This window comes from Capricornis sumatraensis, chromosome 1, assembly GCF_032405125.1.
Source record: "Capricornis sumatraensis isolate serow.1 chromosome 1, serow.2, whole genome shotgun sequence".
NCBI classification, from domain to species: Eukaryota; Metazoa; Chordata; class Mammalia; order Artiodactyla; family Bovidae; genus Capricornis; species Capricornis sumatraensis.
Window position 1 is genome coordinate 112,759,028 of NC_091069.1, and position 27,678 is coordinate 112,786,705.

At 39.5% G+C, this 27,678-nt stretch overlaps 1 protein-coding gene across 9 annotated transcripts in view; it reads left to right on the plus strand.

Moving 5' to 3' along the window:
* Positions 1-27,678, plus strand: part of GRIK1 (glutamate ionotropic receptor kainate type subunit 1) — a 466,511-nt gene that overhangs the window by 272,197 nt on the left and 166,636 nt on the right. For 6 of the 9 annotated variants that reach the window (XM_068967473.1, XM_068967638.1, XM_068967554.1 and 3 more), the window contains exons 2-3: positions 20,948-21,115; positions 25,284-25,541. The exons of 1 other annotated variant lie outside the window; for it this stretch is intronic. In XM_068967473.1, coding sequence (XP_068823574.1) covers positions 20,948-21,115; positions 25,284-25,541 — 426 coding nt within the window. The remainder of the gene's footprint in view (positions 1-20,947; positions 21,116-25,283; positions 25,542-27,678) is intronic. 2 more of the 9 variants (XM_068968044.1, XM_068967965.1) reach the window with 1 other exon arrangement.

A 27,678-nucleotide genomic window follows, 5' to 3' on the forward strand; every position in this document is an offset into this window, starting at 1 on the left:
AGAGACAATTCCTCAAGTCTTAAGTGAATGAAGCTGAAAGACTAAAATACACTATCACTGGGGGGAAAAATTCCATCTGGATAAAGTAAGCACTTTTGTATACCTTCCTACTATAAATATTGGCCCAAAGGGATGAATTTTCTATCCGTTTTTATATTTCCAGAGTAAAATCTATTTTGACTTGAACAGAATGGAGCAAAGTGTGAAGGCAAAAGAAATATTGCTGTGAGTTTTGTACATTATAATATTTTACAGAAATAAGTTTCACCATTTCTCTTTCTTAACTGCTCCCTGCAAAAATTTAAAAGGGGTCACTGAATGACAAGAAATGGGATAAGGAATGTTATAGACTCTGAACACTGGAATGCTCAGCAATAGAAATGTTTCTGACCATGCACTTAGACTTTATACTCACTCTCAAAACAGCTCACCCACTTTAGGTCTACGTGGTCAGTAATCAGCATATATGACCATACTTTGCCAGGCTGCTGCTTTCACAGCTCTGTCCAGTGCATAATAAAGGTACATTTTTTTTTTAAAGATACAAGGTCTATGGCATCCCTGTGAGGCACTGTTGAGTCAGAAAACTGGCTCTAAAGCTGAGACTCTGAGTTACCCAGTCTCTCACCATCATCTTATTAACTATCCTGCCTCTTGCTATTAAGAGTACCCGGTAGCTCAGACAGGAAAGAATCTGCCTGCAGTGCAGGAGACCAGGGTTTGATCCCTGGGTCAGGAATATCCCCTGGAGAAGGGAATGGCAACCCACTCCAGTATTCTTGCCTGGAGAACCCCATGGACAGAGGAGCCTGGCGGGCTACAGTCCGTGGGGTCGCAAAGAGTCAGATACCACTGAGCAACTAACACACTCTTGCTATCAGTTTCTGAATAATGATTTATACTAACAAAAATATTGGTTCTCGACTTTCAAAAATTCTCAGGATACATTTGCCAGAGATCTCAATTATTGTACATGTTTCTTTCCTTATTCAGTCATTTGTGTTTCAGTCATACATGGACACTTGCTTGTAAGATATTAGCTACTTCACTTAATTCTATGCTTTTGAGGGTCAACAGATGAGTAATAAATGAAAAAAAAAAAAAGGTTCTGTAACCATATCAGCCCAATTTCAAGCATGTTTTAGTATTTACCAGCTATGTGGCAATGGGAAAGCTGTTTATCACATCTAAGCCTTAGTTTGCTCTTCTAGAAAATAGAGATGATAGTAGCATCTATGGGCTTCCCTGGTAGCTCAGCTGGTAAAGAATCCACCTGCAATGCAGGAGACCCTGGTTTGATTTCTGGATGGAGAAGATCCCCTGGAGAAGGGATAGGCTACCCACTCCAGTATTCTTGGGCTTTCCTGGTGGCTCAGCTGGTAAAGAATCCACCTGGAATGCGGAAGACCTGGGTTCAATCCCTGGGTTGGGAAGATCCCCTGGAGGAGGGCATGGCAACCCTCTCCAGTATTCTTGCCTAGAGAATCCCCGTGGACAGAGGAGCCTGGTGAGCTACAGTCCATGGGGTTGCAAACAGTCAGATATACTGATCAACTAAGCACAGAACAGCACAGTAGCATCTATCTCATTAGATAATTAACTAGAGGGATTATAATAATATATATATAGGGAAAATAATATATACATTGCAATATGTATAAAGTACTTACCACAGTAGTTGGCACTGAGAGTGTTCAATTTATAGGAAAACAATATTTTGAGTACCTAAGCCACTCTCTAGGGCTTCCCTGATGGCTCAGCAGGTAAAGAATCTGCCTACAATGCAGGAGACCCAGGAGACCCAGGTTCGAACCCTAGGTCAGGAAGATCCCCTGGAGAAGGACGTGGCAAGCTATTCCAGTGTTCTTGCCTGGGAAATCCCATGGACAGAGGAGCCTGGCAGGCTACAGTTAGTCCATGGGGTTGCAAACAGTCAGATATACTGATCAACTAAGCACAGAACAGCACAGTAGCATCTATCTCATTAGATAATTAACTAGAGGGATTATAATAATATATATATAGGGAAAATAATATATACATTGCAATATGTATAAAGTACTTACCACAGTAGTTGGCACTGAGAGTGTTCAATTTATAGGAAAACAATATTTTGAGTACCTAAGCCACTCTCTAGGGCTTCCCTGATGGCTCAGCAGGTAAAGAATCTGCCTACAATGCAGGAGACACAGGAGACCCAGGTTCGAACCCTAGGTCAGGAAGATCCCCTGGAGAAGGACGTGGCAAGCTATTCCAGTGTTCTTGCCTGGGAAATCCCATGGACAGAGGAGCCTGGCAGGCTACAGTCAGTCCATGGGGTTGCCCAAGAGTCAGACACCACCAAGCGACTAAGTACACACAAGCCACTCTTTAATTGAAAGTAGATACATTGAAAAGTTATTCTAACTCTCTTACTTCACTGAAGTAGACACACTCAAGTTTAAATGGCTGAATTCACAACCATCATGAACACACTGGTAAGAAGGGTACTCTCTGATGTGACTGCAGCCCATGGTTTTCCCAGTATAGAGCTGAGCAGAGTCAGTGTCAGGGGGAGGCCAGTGAGTGAGACTTCAAGGACAGCCGAGGAGCCTGACTTTATTGGTAATTCAGATATTTTACTCATCACAGAATTTTTCCATTAATTTTAGATGTTTGAAATGTCGAATTAAAACAGTTTACCTTTCCTGACTTCTTTCGCGTTCCCATTGCCCTAGTTCCAACTCTAGCTCTTCAGTTCCTTTTTCCCTGGAGCTAGCTTTCATCTGTTGATTGTGATGGCCCCAGGCTCCCCCTCACCAGGTCATTGTTGATTCCTCAGGCCCCCATCAGCAGTTATTAGAGAGTCCTCCTGTGCTATGAAATTAAGTGTAATTTCAGCTCAGTTGTGTGGTACCCAGTGGCTTCCCAGGTAACCCACCTGCAGTGCAGGAGACATAAGAGACACAGGTTCAATCCGTGGGTCAGGAACATCCCCTGGAGGAGGGCATGGAAACCCATTCCAGTATTCTTCCCTGAAGAATCCCATGGACAGAGGAGCCTGGTGGGCTTCAGTCCAAAGTATCACAGAGTCGGACACGACTGAAGTGACTTATCATGCACTCACGGTGCCCAAGTATGAACTGGTGTTTCCACCCAGGCACGTATTCCTGAATTCTGTCCAGTTACATGGCAATGAGAAGGGACTCCTACCAACTTCAGAGGATGCTTGTGAGAGACAGTCATCAGTGATCTTCAAGCCCCAAGAATATTTGAGTTCATCCAAATGCAGGTTCAAATTCACTGTCCCTTGTCCTGTGAAAAGCTGGACTCTGAATTCTAAGGAAAACAGTAAAATATCTAATCAAATTCCATCCTTGAAGAAGATTAGGCTTTAGAAGAAACTTGGCACAATGCTTACAGAATGCTTTCGATCATTCCGCGTTATCATAACTCATTGTTGTCATTTCATGTTATCAGTCGCATTTGATAAGTTAAAAAGTTGAAGGACAGAGAGATTTATTTATAAAAAATCCCAGTGGAAATTAAAATCAAAACTATAAGAAGCATTTATAGCTAGAGTTAACTTTTACATCTGAGGTTTTTTAGTCATTTTCCTAGCCCTTGCAATTACATTGCTGAGGTTCTCTCCAATTTCTAAAGTTGGAAGAATAAAATATCACGTTGCTTTCAGATGGCATGAATTACACTCCCCAGTGCTCCCCACAGATATTCACCTAATATGGGTAAAGTCAAAGCTGCTTATATTGGTCAGGTTACAGAGTGACCTGAATTTTGCAATAAGAAGTTCATGATCTAGGGTGACATACTATCCTAGTCTTAACACTGAAAATTCTGCAACCCAGGAAAACCATGATGGTTAGTCATTCTAATTGCTAACCAGACATATCCTCCACATTACAAATGCACATTGACTTTTCTTCTCTCATTTTTCTTCCTGGTTAGTTCATATTTGTAATGATTCACATAAGATGCGCTTGTTTGATTTCAGAATTTGATTTTCAGAAATGAATCAATGTTACTTTTAGCTAATAGTTTGGATTTATGATGAGAGATCTGTAGAAGAGAATGGAAACCCACACCAGTATTCTTGCCTAGAAAATCCCATGGACAGAGGAGCCTGACAGGCTACATATAGTCCATGGAATCACAAAGAATTGGACACAACTTAGCAACTAACACTTTCACTTTCACTTTTTTCCTGATAAGAGATCAACTTTGAAAAACCAAAGACAACTTTGGGAACAAGTATGTACATAGCAAATTGTGCCATAAAAAAAAACAATGGAGAAAAAGGTAAAGGTGCTGTAAATATATATTATAAAACTATAACTGTATAATGACCTGCTTAAAACACTAGTTAGATCATGTTAACATTGCAGGTAAATCCCTGGGCTACCTCCCTACTGCCTCTCTTTCCAGTTAAAACTCACATTCCATTATGCATCCATTTCACAAGCATTCACTGACCACCTTTGTGCAATGCACTGTACAGTTGTAGAGACTCTAGATTAAACAAGAGAGTTCAGGCTTGCAGCTCCAAATGGGGGATTAAAATTAGTGTAGGACAGAATAAGAGGTGCCATACCTGAAACCTCTACAGCTGGAGACAAAAAGGCAGGGGGAAAATTTAACTTATTTCCAGGAGCATTGTCCTAAATTGACCAATATTTTCCAAATTTTAAGTCTTTTCTAATGCTCTGACTATGTTTCTATACATCTCAAAATTCTATGCTTCCTTCATAAGCAAACCAAAAGTTTCAGGAAACACATTTTAACCCGTAATCTGTCTAAAATTCCACAATAATGAGAATTTCTTTTAGTATAGCATATTTATTAATGTCTTCATATATTACCAAAAAAAGTTTACCTCACACCATACACAAAATACATTCTAAAGACATTAGAACACTAAATATTTAAAAGTCAACAGGATAGAATAGTAGGCAATATTTCTCTGATATTCCATAGAGAGAATTTTTTAAATGTTACAGCAATAAAACAAATGTCATAAAGATAAAATATCAGCTACAACTCTGGTTGCATTTAATAAAAACCCACAAGAAATTAGTTTAAGTTGAAAAGGAGAATTTATTATATGTATTAATATCTGTTAGTTGCTCCGTCTGCAACCCCATGGACTGTAGCATGGAATTCTCTAGGCAAGAATACTAGAATACTAGGGGATCTTCTGCATCCAGGGATTGAACCCGCATCTCTTATCTCCTGCGTTGGCAGACAGGTTCTTTACCACTAGCACCACCCGGAAAGCTCATATATTAATATATGGAGATGCAAAGGCAAGGGTGTAGCTGGACCCCAGAAATAACTAGAAGTGGAGACCTGAACCCCATTAAAATATTTTTAATCTCTGCTGTCCTTTGTAGAACTCCTTCAATTCTAATCACTGCATGTGTTTTCTCCCTTTCTCTATCAATATGGTGAAAGGCAGTGTGTTGACAACCGTTAAGCTTCCAGTTTTGTAGGTTGGGTATGGGAAGAGAGATGGACTTGCTTTCTCTTGAGCCTCATATGAAAGTCCAACAAATGCATTCTGCGTTAGTCATTTAGTCGTGTCCAGCTCTTTGGGACACAGACTGTAGCTGGCCAGGCTCCCCTGTCCGTGGAATTCTCTGGTCAAGAATACTAGACTAGACTAGTATACCAGACTAGAGAGTTGCCATTGCTCTCTCCAGAGGATCTTCCTGACCCAGGGATCGAACCCACATCTCTTCATCTCCTGCATGGGCAGGCAGGTTCTTTACCACTAGGGCCACCTGGGAAGTTCGGCAAAAGAGATTTGCATTTCTTCATATACTCAGTTGTGGCTACCCCACTCAAAACGGACAAAACCCAGAAATTAAGAATGGAAGAAAGAACAATTACAACGAAATACAATAGGACATTGTGGGGAAACGTTCAGCTTCATTAATAGTCAATGAAGTGTGAATTTAAATAACCATCAATTGCAAAGATTTTGCCTAGGGAATTGAATTTTTTTTAATTTACAATGCTTAGAAATCCAGAGAAATACACCATTTTATACACTCATGTAGGCATGTAAATTGATGGAAGCTTTCTTGAGGGTAATTAATATGCATCAACATCTTTGAAAATGAACATAATTGAAGACATAAATAGACAATGTTTTTCATGAAAATATATCTGTTGAAACATTTTGGATAGCAAGAATTGGAAATAGATACACATCTGGCAACAGTTACCTAAACAAACCTTTGTCTTTTGCGGTAAAATATTATACATATTAAAACTTTATTTTACTAAATATTAAATAACAGAAAATGTCATTAAGAGAAAAACACAATGTCATCAAGAGAAAAACCCAACATCTGATATGCAACATAATTCTAGTATAGGCATAAACATTGGGGAAAAAATTGGAAGAAAATGCACCTAAATCTTGATATTGTTAACTCTCTGAGTGGTAGAGCTTGAAATTATTATTTTTCTCCTTTGGCAAACTGTTCGTGTTTTTAGTGTCAGACAGGAGAATGTAACTGAGCCAATCTAGGAGTGTATGTTCAACAGAAATACTTTCTAGACTCTGGGAAACTTGAACAATAAAAATACAGAATTTCAACATGAAATTCTTTAATGGAAGAGGGCTGTAGTAAAATATGTTGTTTAATTTTGAGATTCTGTAACCTTTTCAGGTGTTCTACATGATAATTATTGCCTGTTATACCATTTTGCACAAGGTCTAAATCAGTGAATGAAAAGTTTCATTAAAAGGCTTTATTAATGTTTCAAATAAATATGCAGAGATATTAAAACCTAATGGAAAAGAATAAAAAGAAAATGTAGCAGAGGGCTTTGCATTTTTAAATATCTGCATTAAATGTCAAGAACTTGCATCCTGACTATGACATATCTGAAATGACTGATTAAAAGGTGCCTTTTTTTCATAGAAACACAGACCCTCTTCTTATTTTTGTAAATGGAAAAAGAGATAAAAGTTGTTGATATAAATCCAATATTAATTTCTCTAAAAGCTGTGTCATAGAGGAGGTTTGTATTTCTGATCAATATTTTTTTTAACTTTTCATTAAAATGAGCACAAAAGCAAAATATTTAAGACTGCAAATTATTTTATTCCCAAAGAAAGAAGGTCATTGTATCACATTTTTCAAAATGTGTTTCTCAGGACGTGTGTTTGCATGTCCCAGTTGCAAAAGAAAAAAAAAAACAAAACTGTTCTGTAATCAAATGAATCTGACAGACACTGGATTAAACAGAATCAAATTGGTTTCTTTACTATAGAGCTTCTCAAAGAATTTTATATGTTATCATACAGTGTGAATTTCCAGAAAGGGATGGTTTTCAGCCGTCTTCCCAAACATACTTGACCACTGCACTCTTTTTGTATGCAGCATCTCATGGGTGACTTCTGTGCACACACGTTGGTAAATACTGCTCTGTCAGAACTGTGAGCTTCCACTTGTTCTGGCTTCAGACGTCAGTTCTCATCTTTAACAGCAATATTTCCTTCTCAGCAAGACGAAATTTCAGCTTGAGGAATAGCAGAAATAGAAGGGGAAGAAAACTAGAAAACTATGATGAAATGTCTAACACAGCTTCCCTGGAACTACAGGTTGTGAACTTGGCATATTTCATTGATTTAATTAATAAGTAGATAAATGAAATTTGAGCCTTTTCAGCATTTAAATGAGATGTTAAAAGCTAAAAATGTAACTGCTCTCCAGAGACATTAGAATGATCACAGACATTCATAAGAATAAAACTTTGGCATGAATCCTTTGGCAATATTCCTGGTTCTGGCCTGAAATCAGTAGCTGAATAGGAGATGAGCCATTCCTCCAGGATGCGGTGGTGCTGGCAGCCTGAAGAAAATGAGCGTTTAGAGAGAATCAGAGCTCTGAACATGCTTGGGGACGATGGACCATAATAGTTGAGAGAGTGTGAGCCATCACTGCTAAAAAGGCAGTGATGGGGAAAGTCACGCTTATCTAACTGCCTCAACAACCACCTCCTCTCTCGTAAGCCTCTTGGTCTTGGCACGACTTACCACTTTATCAGGCAAGATGTTAAAGCAAAAAGAGGCTCAGTTCAATTGATTGATCTTTTGTTGGGGACAATGTACTATGCTCAAATCATTGCACTGAGTCCTGGCAGAGAGGGCAAGTATCAACAAAGACTGTCCCTACCCCTAAGAAACAGACTCCAGCTTATAATTTTACACCAAAATGAAGTCCTCAAATATGAGCTAGGTTGTGTGTGTGTGTGTGTGTGTGTGCGTGTGTGTGCGCGTGTGTAAGTTGCTTCAGTCACATCTGACTCTTTGCAACCCTATGGGCTGTAGCCTGCCAGGTTCTCAGTCCATGGGATTCTCCAGGCAAGAATACTGGAGTGGGTTGCCAGGGCTCTCCTCCAGGGCATCTTCCTGACCCAGGGATCGAACCTGCATCTCTTACATCCCTTGCACTGGCAGGCAGGTTCTTCACCATTAGCACTGCCTGGGAAACCCCATGAGCTAGATTATATATTATCAAAATAGAGGGAAGAGTTCAGCTCTCAAAGAAGAATCAGGAAAGACTTTCACCTTGTGGCTAGCTAGCATGGTCGTAGATATGAATAGGTTGCCAAAAAAATTTGATGAATTGAATTAAATTGAATATCACTGGCATAAGAGTACTTTAGGCTTTGAGTACTTTTTTTTTCTTTTATGTGCAATTGCAATTTATTAAGAAAAAATACTGGAGGCATCTGCTAAACTGTTCATAAAGCATAACTGTTTTCTTAACTAGTGTTTCCCAGAACTGGCTATCCTTTGAACAAATTCCTCACCCCATAGACATATTTCCTTTTTCCTCAAAGGCCATTCCTACTGAATTCATGCTATCTCTGGGACATCAAGGAGAGAGCTTGGGTGTGGTCACTATCTCAAGGGGGGACACCATACCCCATTGTCCCTTTTCAAAGGACACCAAGCTCTGAAGATGCTTGTAGCAGATTTGGTCAAAAGCCAGACCACTGAGTCCGTCCCCATCCTTATGCACAGCTCTGTCCTCATGCAGGACTTCTTGAAAAGTAAAAATTCAGATACCCCTGTCCTTTCACTGTCCATTAGGTCAAGAAACACTTGCTACCCCTCCAAATTCACCTACCACGAAATCTTCATCAAGAATATTTTGATCTCCAAAATTAAACAAGAAGAGGTTAAGCTGAATAGGAAGAGAGTATTTATCAAAGGGAGTCTTAGAATTTAAATGCGTAGCCTTGAAATTAAAGGTGCAGTAAATAGAGGCCTATAGTAAATTGTTTATGATGTAATAAACTAGAATTATAGATGTGGCAATAAATGGAGGTAATATAATATTGTATATTTAAGGAGCAGCTATCAACAAAGGAATAGATCAAATTTCCATCTTGTTTTCTGTTGATAGCTTCTGAAATGGCTATTATTCGGCAGGAATGTAAAACAGGAGTCAACAATACTGAAGCTTTGCATTTCTTGATTGTCAACTAATAGTTTTATCCTTCCTTCCTGGATGACCTCGAAATTTATCACAACAGGTACATAGCAGCTAGTTGAGGCAATAGGTGGAGTTCAAGGAAAACCTGCTTTCCCTGTTTATTGCTTGTTCAAGGAAAATATAATAAACAAAGAAACCTGATTTTTGTGTAGTACATCTATTTAGCTTTCTTTGCAAAATCAAGTTTTTTTTTATTTTTTTTTTGAAACCTAGAGACTATTATTTGAAGTACTGAATAAAGTAACACTTTACAAAGAGGAAAATAATATAGTAATTAAAAGCAGCCACTATTAAAACTCTCTTGAGACAATGGGGATACTGTATTAGTTTCCTGTGGCTGCTATAACAAATTACCACAAACTGATTGGCTTAAAACAGCAGACATGTATTCTCTCACAGCTCTGGAGCCCAGAAGTCCAAAACCAAGCTGTCAGTAGGGTCGTGCTTACTCTAGGGATGATCCCGTTTCTTGCCTCTTCCAGCTTCTGATGGCTGCAGGCATTCCTTGGCTTGTGACCACACCTCTCCTCTCTCTGCTGCTCTCTGTCCTCACCTGCTCCCGGGTAATGCTAACCAGTCTTGTGACTTTAATTACCACCTTTGGTGATAACTCCCAAATTTCTAGCTTCAGTCCAGACCTCTCCCATAAAGTTCAGATCCAGACTACGACTTCCTGGTTGACACCTCTGCTTGCAAGAGTGATTTTGACCACAAAATCACTATACTCCAAGTCAAACACCTCTACTTAGGGGTCATCAGCAAATCCTGCCAGCTCTACAATTTTTATTTGGAACTCAACCACTTTTTGTCATGCCCCAATACCTGTACCAACCATTATCATCTCTCACCTGGATTATCTCAGTGCCTCTTATTAAAATGACCTATCACTGCATCTGCTCCAGGAGTAGATCTCTCTGCTTCTGTTCTTGCCTTTCTCTTCCCTTCCATTCAGTTCAGTCGCTTAGTCATGTCCAACTTTTTGAAACCCCATAGACTGTAGCACACCAGGCTTCCCTGTCCATCACCAACTCCCAGAGCTTGCTCAAACTCATGTCCATCAAGTCGGTGATACCATTCAACCATCTCATCCTCTGTTATCCCCTTCTGCTCCTGTCTCCCTTCCTTCAGTCCATTCTTAATACAGAAACCAAGGAGGGTTAGACAAATCCCCCTTTAATCTCACATTACTGCCGCATTCACAACACTTCTGGCATTTCTGGTCATCCAATGTGCAGAGGTTTTCCCACACCAAGCAATTCTCTGTGATGTCAACTGGGTGTCCCACAGTTTAACTTAATGAAACCTGGTGATCGTGTTAGATCTCATGGGGTAAGGACTCAGTCCCATGAGACTCCCCTGCAGCTTCAGATGCCAATCTCAAATGGTAGGTTCCCAGGCTACCTACAACTTCCATTCAACTTGGCTACAAAGCAGAGGTTCCCGTGACCTCTTCCCTCATGGATTTCTTTGTTAGAGCAACTCACAGAGCTCAGAGAAATACTTACTTATATTTACCAGTGTGTTAAAGTGTATTTTAAAGCTTTCCCCTGGTGGAAAGGGAGGCCTGGCATGCTGCAGTCCATGGGTTAGCAAAGAGCTGGACATGACTTAGCAATTAAACAAACAACACAAACCAAACAACCTTCCTGTTATATGGATGTGTTCACCAACCTGGAACCTCTATGAAACCCATCCTTCAGGCTTCATTATATAGTCATGATTGATGAGCTCACTGGCCAGTGATGATTGGTTTACCTCTAACCTCTCTCTCCTCCAGGAAAGTCAGAGGGTAGTACTAAAAGTTCCAACCCTCTAATCACTTGGTTGGTTCTCCTGGCAACCATCCCCCATCCTTAGAGGTGGTTTCCAAAGTCACCTCATTAACATAACAAAGACACATTGATTGCTCTCACCACTTAGGAAATTCTAAAGGCTTTAGGAGCCTTTTCTGTGCCAGAGAATGTATGTAGAAGATCAAAGAATACGTTTCTTTTATTAAGTTGCAAAATCACACAAGGTGATTCTCTTGAAATATGTCATATCATATCACTATTCTTCTCAAAATCTTCTAGTGATTCCCATCTCACTCAGTATTTAAGACCCAGAGTCCTATTTTGGCCTATATGGCTCTCTGGGATTCCCACTGCAAGACATTCTATTCCTTCCAACAAGAATGATCTCCCATTATCTTCAGAGCAGTTTCCTTACCTCCTTCAGGTTTTTACTCAGAAGTTGTCCCCTCAGTGAGATCTTTCCTAGTCTCCCACCTTGACATGTCAATGGCTTTCTTGTTGATGAATGTAAACCTCAAAAGTCAAATTTTTGTCTGTTTTGTTCACAGTTGTATCCCATGTGCCTAGAACAGTGTCTGGCTCACAGTAGGGTAGGCATTTTATAAATAAATGAACAAATGAGTGAATGAATCATCAAATGAATGAATGACTTCTTCAATAGTTTTAGATATGACAAAGCAATGACCAGTTGAAGTAAAAGAACAAAACAAACAAATAAATATATGTGGGGTGTTATTTTATTGCATCTCTGAAATGGTTGTTATGGGAATATATTCACCATTATCAGGTTAAGTAGAATCAAAACAATGTATTGGTTTTATAGGAACAAGATTGAGTGCCATTATTTTTGTGTTTTTTTTTTTTTTTTTTTTTTTCATCTTCAATGAGATGGATTCCTGGAACAATGGAGTATTGTTTTTCTTAAATTCCTTTTGGGAAGAATGGTGTACATTTCATACTGCCCACACATCATCCAGAAGAGGCTCCATCTAGAGTGAGCTGGGGCGGAAACAATGGGCAATAACAGAACAGCTTCTCTATAAAATATGCGCCTGTGACAAGGACCTTAATTTCTACCATTTTATACTTACACTGGCTTGGCTGGAATTCCTCCCTGCTCCACAGAAAACTAGGGAATGACCAATTCTCTTTTGTCATAACTAAAAACAGCTTTCTTCAGGGAAAGCACACATATACTTAACAGATGTGTGTTGAACTGAGCTACACTTCTGTAAGCCATAAAGTCAGAGAAAAAGATCTTTAGGGGAAAGCAATGATTTGAAAGCAGATTAGGAAGCAGGTTATTAAGTATCCTTGGAAACAAAGTAAAAATAAACTTTAAAAGTATATTCAATCAATGGGAACTACATCAAGGCTGGGTCATTTTAATATACAAATTTCTGGACCCCATTCCTTGACATTACAGTTCTATGGGGTTATATAAGAAATAGGGTCTAGAGAATGTTTGGAAACCATTGTTTTGGATTTACCTTAGATATTCTTGTAACAGTGCAGAGTTTGGTCTTGGCCTTCTCAAACCACTGCCTTTTGCCTACAGTATTATGCTGTTGACCCTACAGCAGTAGGCTTTGTAATTATGAACAATTCTCTTGGAAGTCTAGATGGAACTATGTGATGCAAGCCATGAGTTCTGACTAGGTTTCTATCTCCCCATCACCACATCCCACTGAAGGCAACCTACCCCTGTGTAGGAGGCAGCCATCTGTGGTTTCCAGCTGCGTCCCTATTGTCACAAAACACTACTGTCTACATCTTAACATGAACTTGGTGCAGGAGTCTACCCAATAGAGAGAAAAACCCTGCTACCTAAGTTTGACTGCAATTTCAAGTGAATTTTTCTCTGCTTACTGTAAATCAGTACGTTATGAATTCAGAATCCCTAAGAGAATGGTACATGCATAGATGTAACTTCTGTTAAGTTGCCCATCTTCAATTTCAATACTCTTGGGCTAAAAAATGAAGATGCTGTGTATCTGAGTCAGCAAGGGCTGCTATGGTAAGTACCATACCCTGGGTGGCTTCAACAGCAAATGTTTGTCTCTCACAGTTTGGTGGTTGGGAAGTCCAGGTGATGATGACAGCAGGTCTGATGTCTGGTGAGAACATGCTTCCTGGCTTGTAGATGGTTATCTTTCCTCCCAGCCTCACATGGTGGAGACTGTGCTTTCTTCTTCTTACAAAGATGCTCATTCCGTCATTAGGGCCCCCCTCTTCTGATCTCATTACTTCCCAAATTCCTCTCCTCCAAATATTGTCACATTAGGCCTTCAAAATATGAATTTGGAGGATCACACACACTCAGTCTGTAGCATTCTGAAGCCTTGATTCTTTCAAAATTCAGGTCCCTCTCACATAAAAATGCATGTGTTTCATACCAACAGCCCCAGAGATCTTAACTTGTTTCAGCATTAACTCTAAAGCCCAAGTCTAATCTAAACTTCATCTAAATCAGAAATGGGTGAGGCTCCAGGCAGAATTCACCCCAAGACAAAATTCTCCCCCAGCTATGAACTTGTGAAAACAAACAAGTTATTTACAAAATACAATGTTGGGACAGGCATGAAATAGTTATTCCAACTCCAGAAGGGAGAAATCAGAGAGAAGAAACAGATGATGGATCGCAAAGAAGACTGAACTCTATCAAGGTGTCCAAGAGAGATCAAGTTTTGGGAATAACCCTCTTTGGCTCAGTGTTCTGCCATTTGAACCCACTGCAGTAGCAAAAATCAGCCCACGGCTTGATGGAGCACTCAGTGGCCCACTGTGATGATCAGGCCACTTCACAGCTTTTCCCAAGGAGACTACACTCTCAAAGTTCTCTGAGCAGCCCTGCTCCCACATCTCCCAAGTTGCCCCATACCAAAAAAACTCTCTTTTGAGTTTTAAAACTACTTCAGAATATGTGCACACATCTTATTTTTTCACACTCTTTGTCAAGTGAGCATGTGTGGTGACTCTCCTCAAGTGAGAGATGCAGAGCAGAAGGAACAGAGTCTTTCACGTTAGTTTTGTTGGTGCCAACATTCATTCTTCCCTGCAGAGTATAATTGTAAAAACCAAGACAAAGCCCTTAGACCCTCATGAACAAAGCCTAAATACCCACATTTATTAAGGAAAAAATGTTTTCTAGAACACAAAGAATTTTGTTGTGTATAGAATATTTGATGCGCTACCTTTATCATCCCAACCCAGGGATAAAACCTGGGTATCTTGCATTACCAGCAGATTCTTTACCACCTTTGCACCTGAGCTACGAGGGAAGCCCACTTTTATCATTTGAAATGACACCAATACTCACAAGTGAAAGTGAAAGTGAACATTCAGAAAACTAAGATTATGGCATCAGGTCACATCACTTCATGGGAAATAGATGGGCAAACAGTGGAAACAGTGTCAGACTTTATTTTGGGGGCTCCAAAATCACTGAAGATGGTGATTGCAGCCATGAAATTAAGAGATGCTTACTCCTTGGAAGGAAAGTTATGACCAACCCAGATAGCATATTGAAAAGCAGAGACATTACTTTGCCAATAAAGGTCCGTCTAGTCAAGGCTTTTTCCAGTGGTCATGTATGGATGTGAGAGTTGGACTGCGAAGAAAGCTGAGCACCGAAGAATTGATGCTTTTGAACTGTGGTGCTGGAGAAGACTCTTGAGAGTCCCTTGGACTGCAAGGAGATCCAACCAGTCCATTCTAAGGAGATCAGTCCTGGGTGTTCTTTGGAAGGAATGATGCTAAAGCTGAAACTCCAGTACTTTGGCCACCTCATTGGCCAAAGTACTGGAAGAAGAGTTGACTCATTGGAAAGGACTCTGATGCTGGGAGGGATTGGGGGCAGGAGGAGAAGGGGGCAACAGAGGATGAGATGGCTGGATGGCATCACTGATTCAATGGACATGAGTTTGAGTGAACTCCAGGAGTTGATGGACAGGGAGGCCTGGCGTGCTGTGATTCATGGGGTCGCAAAGAGTCGGACATGACTGAGCGACTGAACTGAACAGAACTGAACTGAATATTCACAAATGAAGTCAGAACCTGACTCGAAATAAAATAAGACCTTTTCTGCTTTCTGACCTTTCACATTGTTTGGACAATGTGTTCTAATTTATCATTTGTCATGACCTCAGTCTGAAAATGATGGGTGAGCTGGGAAGAAGCTGGGAGGTATATACTGATGATGACCTTTAACCCTTGTCCAAACATCCATTGGTGATAAGACAGACACTGACCCCTAACTATATTAAGAGGGTTCTGATTTTAATTCCACCATGTATGTTGGGAGAGGAAGGATTTCTTCATACTATCAAGCAAATCGCCATTACCAGCTGTGCTTACTCACTCAGTCGTGTGGGACTCTTTGCAACCACATGAACTAGACTCCTCTGTCATGAGATTCTCCAGGCAAGAATACTGGAGTGGGTTGCCATTCCCTTCTCCAGGAGATCTTCCTGACCCAGGGATCGAACCTGGGTCTCCTGCATCGCAGACATATTTTTTACTATCAGCCACCAGGGAAGCTGATACCAACTGGGTGTCCTGAAATTCAACTCAATCCTGACATCATCTATCTGCAGAGAGAATCAAAATCAGATCCTCCCACACTACAAGGTCTCCCACACTGCTGGCAGACTATTTACCATCTGAGCTACCAGGGAAGCCCGTGAACTAGATTACTGGCTTATTAAAAAGAATATAACTGGGTAACAGCCAGATGGCAGAGATGCATAAGACAAAGTACAGGGAAAAATTATGGAGCCTCCAAGCCCTCCCCCAGTACCCCGCTCTCTCCGAATCCCCATGTTCACCAACCCGGAAGCTCTCCAAGTGCTGTCTTTTTGAGTTTTTATAGAGGCTCCATTACACAGGTATTGATCATTTAAATCACTAGCCATTGTCCTTTGAACTCAATCTCCAGCCCCACTCCATTCCCAGTGATCAGGAGTGGGCTTGGGAGTGGGTCTGAAAGTTTCGATCCTCTAGTCATATGGCTGATTTTCCTAAGAAGCAGTTCCCATCCTTAGGTATTTTCCAAAAAGCTCTTCTTTAATATAACAAAAGACATCTTTATTGCTCGCCTCACTTAAGAAATCTCAAGTTTTCGGAGTCTGGTGCCAGAAAGGAGGTCAAAGACCAAAGATGTACTTTTTCTCACAAATCACAATATCACATATACCCAGGCCATGAGGAATGATTGATGATCGGCACTCAGTCTGATTCACATAATAGAAAACAAAAAATACTTCTATGTCATTCACATAATAAAAACAGAAAAAGAAAATAGTGTATGTGAAAAATACAAATAATACTTCTTAACTTTGGGTACATAGGAGGTGTGACTGTAAGTCATGAAAGTAAACATGGAAAAGCCAGGTACATGGATTTTGAGGTTTATCACCCTCCTGCACTCCATCCACCATGCTCTGCTTCACAGCAGTTACAGTTTAAAAAAAAAAAAAAGCTGGTTCTTCATCTTCATTTGGTTCGTTACCTTCATTGAGGCAGTCTCAAATTCCTGATTTCTTCTCTTATGCACTGACTTGATGGAGACAATTAAGAGAAAATAAAATGGTCATTTGTGAGAAGGGCCACTTAACTCTCCCTTGAACCTAAGCTACTTTCTTAGTTTTGCTTTCTCTAACCCTTCTGTGGCTCATTGAATTTTTAAGGGAAGTCGTGCTCAGCTCAGCTTAAATAATAAAAATAGAGAGAAGCATTGACCTCAGGACAAAGGGAAAGGGGGTGGGGAACAGCAAAAGGAGAGAAAAGAACACAAAAGACAAACAGAGGAAGGAACAAGCTAGGGGCTCCTCACCTGGAAACCACGGAACCCAGGCATCCAGAAGTTGATGGAGAGCCCCAAACCCTTGAAAGGTCTCAGTGACAAACTCACAGCTACAAATCTAATAATAATAATAATAATAGAAGTAGTAGTAAATAACAGTAGTAGTTTAAAATAATAATAACACATATGTCTTTAGGTATGTGTCCCTCTAATCCTTCTATCAAAGACACTGACATTCAATTTTGTAAAATCTGCAGCTTTGGGGAGGAGAGAGGAAGTTGGCTGATGCTGAAAGAATCTGCTTCTGTTTGAGGTCTGGCACCTTTTGGTAACTTCCTCCTGTTTCTATCGTATTTCGCTTTCTTGGTACTTCTGCAGGCTTGTATATATCTCACTTCACTGTAGGTTTTTGGTATTTGCAATCTTCTCTGAAGAAAAGGTTGGGGCTTCCCCAGTGGCAGTAGTAGCAAAGAACCCACCTGCCAGTGCAGGAGACATAAAAGTCTCAGGTTTGATCCCTGGGTAGGGAAGATCCCCAGGAGAATGGAATGGCTACCCACTCCAGTATTCTTGCCTGGAGAATCCCATGGACAGAGGACCCTGGATGGCTACAGTCCATAGGGTCAAAAAACAGTAGGAAACAACTGAAGCAATTTAGCACTAAAGGAAAAAGGAGATAGTGGTGGGGTACTGAGCTAATGATACCATTTATAATGTTCGCTTGGTGAAGGAATGAAGGAAAATTGCCCCCAAAATGACAAAACAGAGTGTACCCTTCATACCACCTAAGCACATAACAAAATCACTTAATATTCTTTTAAACTCAGGTATAGCCAGCGTTATGTAAAATACAACTCTATCCCAATAAGCAATTTTGAAGAGAAGGAATTCTTCTACAAGCACTGAGTCCTTTCTTTATCCTCATTATCCATGTGTGAAATGAAAGTCGCTCAGTTGTGTCCAACTCTTTGTGACCCCATGGACTATATGGTCCATGGGATTCTCCAGGACAGAATACTGGAATGGGTAGCCTTTTTATTCTCCAAGGGATCTTCCCAACCAGGGATCAAACCCATGTCTCCTGCATTGCAGGAGGATTCTTTACCAGCTGAGCCACCAGGGAAGCCCTATCCATGTATAATAATACTCATTTACCAGGCATGATTGAGTGTTCAGGTTACTTTCACTGCATTATACCATTCCCTTTACAGAGCAATCGTCCAAGGGAAGCCCAATGTAAGCAGGGCAGCATCATTAACTTCATTTAGAGATGACATACATCATGATGTAAATATATTTATATTTATAATGAATTGAGTTTGTTAAAGACAAGCCTTTCTGATTATGAATAATTTGGGCAAAATGTGTCATATCTCTGTTCATGTTTTCATTTATGAACACAAATATACCACCTCCTACCTATATTGTCGTAAGTTTTAAATGAAATATTCATAGTGAAAGAGCTATTTTATAGAAACTTTCTTCCTGGTACGTAAAAATCTTTCTCAGAGAAAAAATAGGTAGACCAAGGCTTAGACTTCAGAACTTCTGATTCTGATACAGGTATTTGTTCTTTCCTTCCAGCCTGTCTTGTGCAGATTAAAGGTGCTCGCAACTTAGCCAATGATTCACTTTTCTCAACCAGGTGGTCCCCAAACTTCAGGATTTGATGCCTGATGATTTGAAGTGGAGCTGATGTAACAATAGTAGAAATAAAGTGCACAGTAAATGTAATACACTTGAATCATCCCCAAATCATCCCCACTTTCACCCTTGGTAGATGGAAAAGTTATCTTTCATGAAACATGCCCCTGGTGCCAAGAAGTTTGGGGACTGCCGAACGATTATTGCAGGTTAAACATCTTAAGATGCTTTGGTCTCTGTGAGGACATTGATTCAGTCCATCCTCCTGAGAGTCTCATCATGTTCTTGGGGAGATAGACAAGTAAACAAATAATTGCTATAACTACTGTGGAAATTCCAGCATCAAAGAGTTTCTGATCTTAAGAAGGGGCTATTCCCATTGTGGGTCATCTAGACTGTGGCAGGAAATGCCTGTATGTCCATCTTTTTCTGGTGACCAATTGTCTACTGTGTGGGCTCATTGCATCACTTTTGAGCATCTACTGACAGTTCTGAGAGAATCTGAAAGCCCCTCCAGCCTAGGACCTGTTTACCAGTGTCTGACAAAAAAAAAAAAAATGCAAAGTCAAAGAGCAGGGTTTTTCCTAAGGTTAATTTCAGAATAAATAATATGACTCCATAGGAAAACATTAAGAAAGCCAAGTCCTATTCATCTCTGGTTTCTCAGAAAAAAGAAAAATAATCTCCACATGCATCTCACATAATCAGTCTAAAAAACCCAGAGACATTTCCTAAGGAGCCAAAATAGTTGAATCAAATATCTTAGCTTTCAAAAATGGGCACTAGTTGATTTTTTAACACAGAAAATCAATTTAGAAAGAATCTGCCTCTCCATCAAATAATTTTAACTTAAAAATTATAGATGAGTATTTGTTTACTGTTCTTTCAAACTGGAGTCAAATTCATTTTCTGAAATGAGAGTCTGCCAATGGAAGCTCTATTTCTTAGAAAGAATAATCATAGGTTGTACCTGTGCCAGTGATGTTCATAATTTTCACACTCAGATTTTTGTTTTGTTTTTGTCTGTGTGTTTCGAGTGGAGAGAAAACTTGAAGCATCTGCAAACCAGTCTCAATGGTGAGAGTAAACAAATAGTAGTCTACTAGTTACAAGAGTTCAGCCTTCTATGGGCACCAATGAATATGTTTTTCCAAAGAAATTGAGGACTATTGATTAATCAAGGAGCGAGTTAAGTGGCCAGCAGTTAAGAGCCTCTACTGTATGTTCTGTGTCTGTTGAGAATCCCAGGACAGCCCTTAAAGAACATTTAGAATGTATATTTAATAATACTTATATTGCCTTTATGAACATCAAAATCAGAGCTGAATTCTCTGATGACTGCTTAAGCGCTGATATTTTGTATCGTTGCTTGTGATGTTTAAGATGGCAAAGACAGTGCATGTGTTTGTTGAGTGGAGGAACACTAAACACTCTCCAGAAATAGAATGTACATTTGCTCTGCAACAGGATCAGTTTCTCAAAGTGAAAGTGAAAGTGAATGTGACGTCGCTCAGTCGTGTCTGACTCTTTGCGACCCCGTGGACTGTAACCCACCAGGCTCCTCCATCCATGGGATTCTCCAGGCAAGAAGCAACATAAAAACAGTTTTGTTTTTTTTTTTAAATTCTGCCCACACACTTTGGAAAGTACTAGGATATGACTGCAGAATTCTGAGCCACAAGGAAGAGGTATGTTCATTCTGAAAAAAATCTAAGTGTCCATATGACTCATTTTGCCCTACTCAACTCTGCGTAATCCTTCTGAAGTCAAGAATGTCTATTTTTTTTTAAATAGAATGAGTTTCATTCTAAGGAAAGATGGTCCTACCAGGATATAGCTAAAATTGTGCTTAGGTCAACCACAGAGTGATTTATGTCCACACTGTGGAAAATCATCCTCCATTGAATTATCAATCACACTTGATATGATACTAAATATTTGGAATCCATTCACCATCTGATAGGTATTGCACAGTCCAGTACTGGATTTGAAATCTTAAGCACACATATGAAGTTTTATCTGCATCTGATATGCTGATAGATGTAACTTTTAACTGGGGTTGAGATCTATTTGGACTATTCTTACTTTGATTCTTTTGGGCCTTTTGCTTGTATCACTTATATTCTTCTCTTTAAAGAATGCACATGGATAATATAACTAATGCTTTTCATGCATCTCTTTTGCTTCTGCAGGAGGGATTTTTGAAACTGTGGAAAATGAACCTGTTAACGTTGAAGAATTAGCATTCAAGTTTGCAGTCACCAGTATTAACAGAAATCGAACCCTGATGCCTAACACCACATTAACCTACGATATCCAGAAAATTAACCTTTTTGATAGTTTCGAAGCCTCACGGAGAGGTAACTACTTTTACACTTTTAAAAGCTTCTTTGGGTGATGTTTCTGCTCCACAAGTCACCTTCTCTTTGCTACCTGCCCTTTTGCACAGTGGACATCTCTGTGCCAAGGGTTAGCCGGCGATCTCGGCCCAGCACCATCTGAACCCTCCTAATGGACACTGCCTAGTTCTGTTTTCTGGGCCTTTCTGATCAGCTTGCCCTTCAGTGCCCTGCACTCTATGATTAACTGGTTCAGCTGTGAATGGAAAATGTCAAGCTTGATCTGTTTTTCCTTCCTGAGGCTGAGATATCACCATGAAATTGTACAGTGCAGTCAAATAAAACTTTGTGGAAGGTCATACCTACCGAGCATGTGGAAATGCCCACAATGCACAGACTTCACAACCTGAATTCTAAGAAGCCATGAGCAGTGGGATTACCTAGCATCTTCTCAAATATTACCTTATTCCCTTTCCACAAGATCAGAGAAATGTGAAGATTATAAGTATTGAATCATTATGTTTTACACTTGAAACTAATATAATATTTTATGTCAATTTTTTAAAAGAGGGAAAAATAAGAAAAAAAATGGAACTATGAAATAAATAAATAAAGCAGGGAAATTTATGGGATCAAAGAAAATCTTTTGTGTTTGAACAGAAGACAATTTCCTAGAAAGTAATCTAATTTGTATGTAGGCGGCAAGGTTTGTCTCATGGAAAGAGTCTTTGATGTGGGACTTATTTACAAATCCTCCAAACATTTCCAAGATGACCCTTTCAAGCCACATTTGACATACTTGAAGATAGACTGTAACTAGAGAGTTGTTGGGTTTCCCTACAGGTGTTCGTCTGGGAATATCACCCCAGAATATGAGGGGCTCTTTCTCTTTTAGAGGAAAGCTTTGCCCATCAAAGACACAGAAGTGGGGACTTCCCTGGTGGTACAGTGGTGAAGACTTTGCCTTCCAGTGCAGCGGGTTCAGGTTTTATCCTTAGTTGGGGAACTAAGATTTCACAAGCCTCACAGTCAAAAAGCCAAAACACAAAACAGAAGCAATACTGTAACAAATTCAATAAAGACTAAAAAGGGTCCACATTAAAAAAAAAAAATCTTACAAAAACACATACAATTAAGTGGAATACAATGAATGCCATGTTCACACTAATTTCCAAGTAACTAAACATGGGTTGTTTCCACTTAGAGTTAACCTCATTAGGACTGCAGGGTGTGTCCACTTAATATGCTCTTCTGCCAAATTCTTGTGTCCTTTCGAAAAAAAAAAAAAAAAAACACTGAAATTTGCTTTCCTGGGAGTACAGATGATAATTGAATAGTATAGTGGTTTTCTTTAAAAATCTATAGCATCATCTGAGTATAAGAATATTTCCCTTTTTAAAGATCAATAAAGTTGCAGATACTATCTAGGTCAGAGCCGTCTGAGAACAAATAATAAAACTTTGTGTTTATACAGAACTTTAAAGTGTATAAGCATCTTCACATAAATTATCTCTACGAGTTAGATCTCTCTCTGTCCCTCCCTCTCTGTATCTCCTCTCCCTGTCTCTGTCAGACACACATGCTCACATACACACTCATGCAAAACACTGTTGAATAAATATCCCCAGAAGGCCAGCCACACTTAACAATAATACTTCAACCCACATAAAATCCAAAACATTTCTGTGGCCTGAAGTACCTGCCATATTTATAAATTAAACCCCCCCAAAGCTTCTTAAAACTGGTAATTTTCTGGCAAACAGAATTCAAAAGGATTGATTTTCTGTCAAGTAATATTAGAATCCCCAGGCTAAATATTAGCAGAAATCTCAATCCACTGCCTATGCTAGACAAAACAAGAGTTCATATACTCTCATGCCTTCACTTTTTCTTGCTAACCAGTGAAAGTACATCCAGAAAATTAGCATCTGAGGACAGTTTTCACCTATAGTATTAGAAAATTATGCTTTTATATCTCACGTGATAATTCAGTAATGAAGAGCACAGTGTCACAAAGTTCCTTGTGAATGACTGTGTACACTAGCTGTCCCACAGATATGTGAAATATGATTCTCAAAATTTTACGTATTAATTTTTCTCTTTAAATCAAGTCAGATAAGCTTAACAAGGCCATATATTTTTTTACTTGTGAAATGGCATTATTAGAAAAATCAACACAATTTCACATGTTGCTATTATTTAATTCATATAGCCAACTATTGTTTCTCAGCAGTTCCAAATTCTTTTAAACTAGCATTAATATATAAATCTGAAATGTTTTTACACTTATATTCAGTGCCAGCATATATCTATGATAGGGCTTCCCTGATGGCTCACACAGTAAAGAATCTGCCTGCAATGCAGGAGTCTCGGGTTCAATCCATGGGTCAGGAAGCTCCCTGGAGAAGGGAATGGCAACCCACTCCAGTATTCTTGCCTGGAGAATTCCTTGGATGGAGGACCCTGAAGGGCTATAGTCCATGGGGTCGCAAAGAGTCAAGCACAACCGAGTGACTAACACTTTTATTTTATGAGGTTATAGAAGATAACCTGTCCCAGCCTCTCTGGAAGAGAATTTGATTTATATATATCAAGAAATTTAAAAATATCAATAGCATTTAATTATAGCTGGAAATCTACTCTAAGAAAGTAATGTAAAAGTTAGAGAAAATATAAGAAGTATAATAAGTGCTTATATATTACTTATAATAACCAAAAATCAGGAGCAACTTAATTCAATACCACATGTTCAGGCACTCAGTCGGTCATGTCTGACTCTTTGCAACCCCATGGACCATGGCTCACCAGGCTTCTCTGTCCATGGAACTTTCCAGCCAAGAATACAGGAATGGGTTGCCATTCTCTTTTCCAGGGGATCTTCTCAACCCAGGGATCTAACCCAGGTCTCCCATATTGCAAGCGGATTCTTTACCATCTGAGCCACCAGGGAAGCTCCGTTCTGCATCATCAGTCAATTCAGTCACTCAGTCATGTCCGACTCTTTGAGACTCAGGGTTAGTTAAATAAGTAATGACACTCGGCATCAGGGACTAGGCTACTCTATACCACTAAAAATATTACTTTTGCAGAATTTATAATGACTTGAGGGTAAGAGTGTGCTTTTAGTGTTAAACTTAGTGTTGAATATAGAAAGCAATGTATCAAACTGTATCTGTATCATGTTCAATTTTTAGATAAATTGGAATACCAAAATATTAGGTTGGCCAAAAAGTTCATTTGGATTTCCCTACAAGCTCCTACAGAAAAACCCAAACAATCTTTTTATCCAACTCAATGTGAATTGATAGTATTCTAAGTTAATGGAATTTCAGGGCCGTTTTGACTTTCTTATAATTTTCAATATTCTAAATTATCTCAAGTGTATATAATCTTATAATGCAAAAAAATAATGTTAAAATTAATTTTTATGTACATATCTACTTTATTTTGTTCAACTACATGTTGGCTAATGTTGATGTAGAAATAGGCCCATCCTTGAGCTGGGTCCCTGGACTCTGGTCAATTCTGCCATTATCCAGAGACCCTGACTCACTGCACTGCCTATGACATTAGTGAAAAGGTGAAAAGTGAAAGTTGCTCAGTTGTGTCCAACTCTTTGCAACCCCCTGGACTATACTGTCCACGGAATTCTCCAGGCCAGAATACTGGAGTGACAATTTCTCAATAGCCTGGACCTCTTTTCTGAATTTTGGGAAGGACTGGAACCAAAGTACTCTGCAGCCACCCAGAGAGGCTTCTGATTCAGTGACCACGTTAGTTATCTTTACTGCCACATTGTCACATGACAGAACTGAGTTCATGACATTCACTTGGCAAATGGCTTATAGTCACTCTGAGTGCTTCTGGGTGGCATCACACCAAGCAAGAGATTTAAACTCCATCTGATTAAAAGTAATGAAGTGAGACCAACAACTCATTTTTGTTTGCAGGGCATTGGCCCTGTGATGTGCTGCTAATCATTTCGACATTTACATCTCTAGTATTTAGTATCTCAGTGATGTTGGAAGTTGTATTAAGCATGTTTCCTCAACATACAGATGAAGAGTGGAGGAAAGTTTCCAATAGTGAGAGTAAGGAGGAAGCATGAAAGGGGAGATTAAATTCACAGAGCTCTCTCTCTCTCTCTCTCCCTTCCCCCCCTCCCCCTCTCCTTGTCTGTGGACGTCAGCATGTGATCAGCTGGCGCTTGGTGTGGCTGCTCTCTTTGGTCCTTCCCATAGCTCCTCCGTCAGTGCTGTGCAGTCTATTTGCAACGCTCTCGAGGTTCCACATATACAGACTCGCTGGAAACACCCCTCCGTGGACAACAGAGACCTGTTTTACATCAACCTCTACCCCGATTATGCGGCTATCAGCAGGGCAGTCTTGGATCTGGTCCTCTACTACAACTGGAAGACAGTGACCGTGGTGTATGAAGATAGCACAGGTATGGGACTCTCACAAGCCCTCACCTGGCCATGTGTGGTTGGCGTAAAGGGAGCCAGAGTATTCTCTAGGCATTGACTCATCAGGCAGACTGCATGAAGATGGTTTTTTATATGAAGCTAATTGAGTATTCTAGTTTGGATGCCCCATGTGTAGCTGGTTCCTATCAACTCCCCAAAGGGTTGATCCTTTCTGATGACCCTTTCATCATCAAACTTAAATGTAATTTAATGTATCCAGCTCCATTAAGAATATGACCACGGCTCCATTGTTAAATAAAACAGAGAAAGTTTGGAAACGACCACTTCTAAGTATGATTCCAATTCAATAAGTAGCTATGTAAATGTCTTGAAAAGTTTCTAAGGTAAGTAAAGCAACTGTACTCCAATAAAAATTAATAAAAAATTAAGTACATCAACAGAAGAATCCAGTTAGAGGTTGTATTGATAGATCTGATCATTTCATGGGGAAAGGACTAGGAACCCTTGTAATAAGTCCTTAATGAAACTCGCTTTGTTTCACCTGCTAACTTTAAGGTGAAGGACAGACACATGCTGAGCACCTCACTAGACATTTCTCTGACCTTACCCAATTGGAAGTTTCTTTCATTGGTACCTTACCCCCTTGCTTTCTGTTTACATTTTGAGGTTTGTTGGAGTTAAAGACCCCTTTCCTGCAGTTTAAATTCTGCCAATAACACTTCCCACATAGAAAAGTCCAAGTCCTTCTAATTTAAAGCTCTTCACCATCTAACCATTCTCATCTTCATTAACCCCAGTACTAAGTGAGCTATATCCCCAGTTCTCTCACATCATTTCTTAAATACCCCCAAGTCCATCCCAAATCTTTCTTTCTGAGGCTGGCCCCTCACTTTGGAAGGTCTGCCACATAAGCGCCAAGGTGATAAGTTTCCCCATTCTCCATGATCACACTCAACTCCCCTTTCTTTCTAAAGCTCTCTGAGACCACACTGGTAGTTAACAGCACATTATAAATATAAGCATTATATTACATGCTCTCATGATCTGTTTAAATGTTTATGAGACTAGACATTCCAAAAAGTTGGAATTTTACCTTATTTATTTTTAAAATCTGCTACCTAGCACTATATGCCTAGTCCTGGCATATAGGGAAGTGCTTAGTAATTACGTGTGGAAAGAATAATACTATTTTCTTTCTGGAATTTTTTTTCAAGAATCGATATTATCTCCTTTCCTTAATCTATACATTTGGTAGTAAGGCTAATAAAATTATCAGCAACAATTAACGAAACCAAACATTTCTAAACTTTTTAATAGTATCTCACTTTTTCACTCTTTCTCACTGGATACTAGCATTTATGGATACTGTTCCTCAGAAAATGAACAAGGAGCCTCCTCTATTTGGCACTAAACTCTGTTTCCATTTTCAGCTGTCAGATAAAAGTGACTTTTGTGGTTGGAAATATGCATTTATGTATTTTCTTATACCTCATCTCATTTTAGAAAGAAGTAAATTAGTTGACTGTATATATAATTTATAAATACCAAATTCAAAATAGTCCTACTAGGAAGGATAAGCTACAGGCAGTGGCAGTGGCTTTTTGGAGTGTCACCTGCTTGCTGTGAAGGAAGAAAATATATTAACAAATGAACTCCATACGTATACTTTAAAAGCCTTATGGTATACATTATATTATATACTGGTATAGTATACCTTTCATGTTGTCTACCTTTGTACATAGAGAATCCCATGATTTAATAAAATAATGCTGTGGACGGAGGAGGCTGGTGAGCTACAGTCCATGGAGTAGCGAAGAGTCAGACATGACTGAGCAACTTCACTTTCACTTTTCACTCTCATGCATTGGAGAAGGAAATGGCAACCCACTCCAGTGTTCTTTCCTGGAGAATCCCAGGGACAGGGGAGACTGGTGGGCTGCCGTCTATGGGGTCGCACAGAGTCAGACACGACTGAAGTGACTTAGCAGCAGCAGCAGCAGTACACTCTTTAGCATAATTTTCTCTCATTATTTCTACCATTTCCAGCAAAACAGTACCATCTAAAAGGAAAACAAATCAATGAATAATATTGAGACAGCTGGATTTAATTTAACTAAAGGTGTGGGCATAACTTGTAGACTGCAAATTGTATTGAGA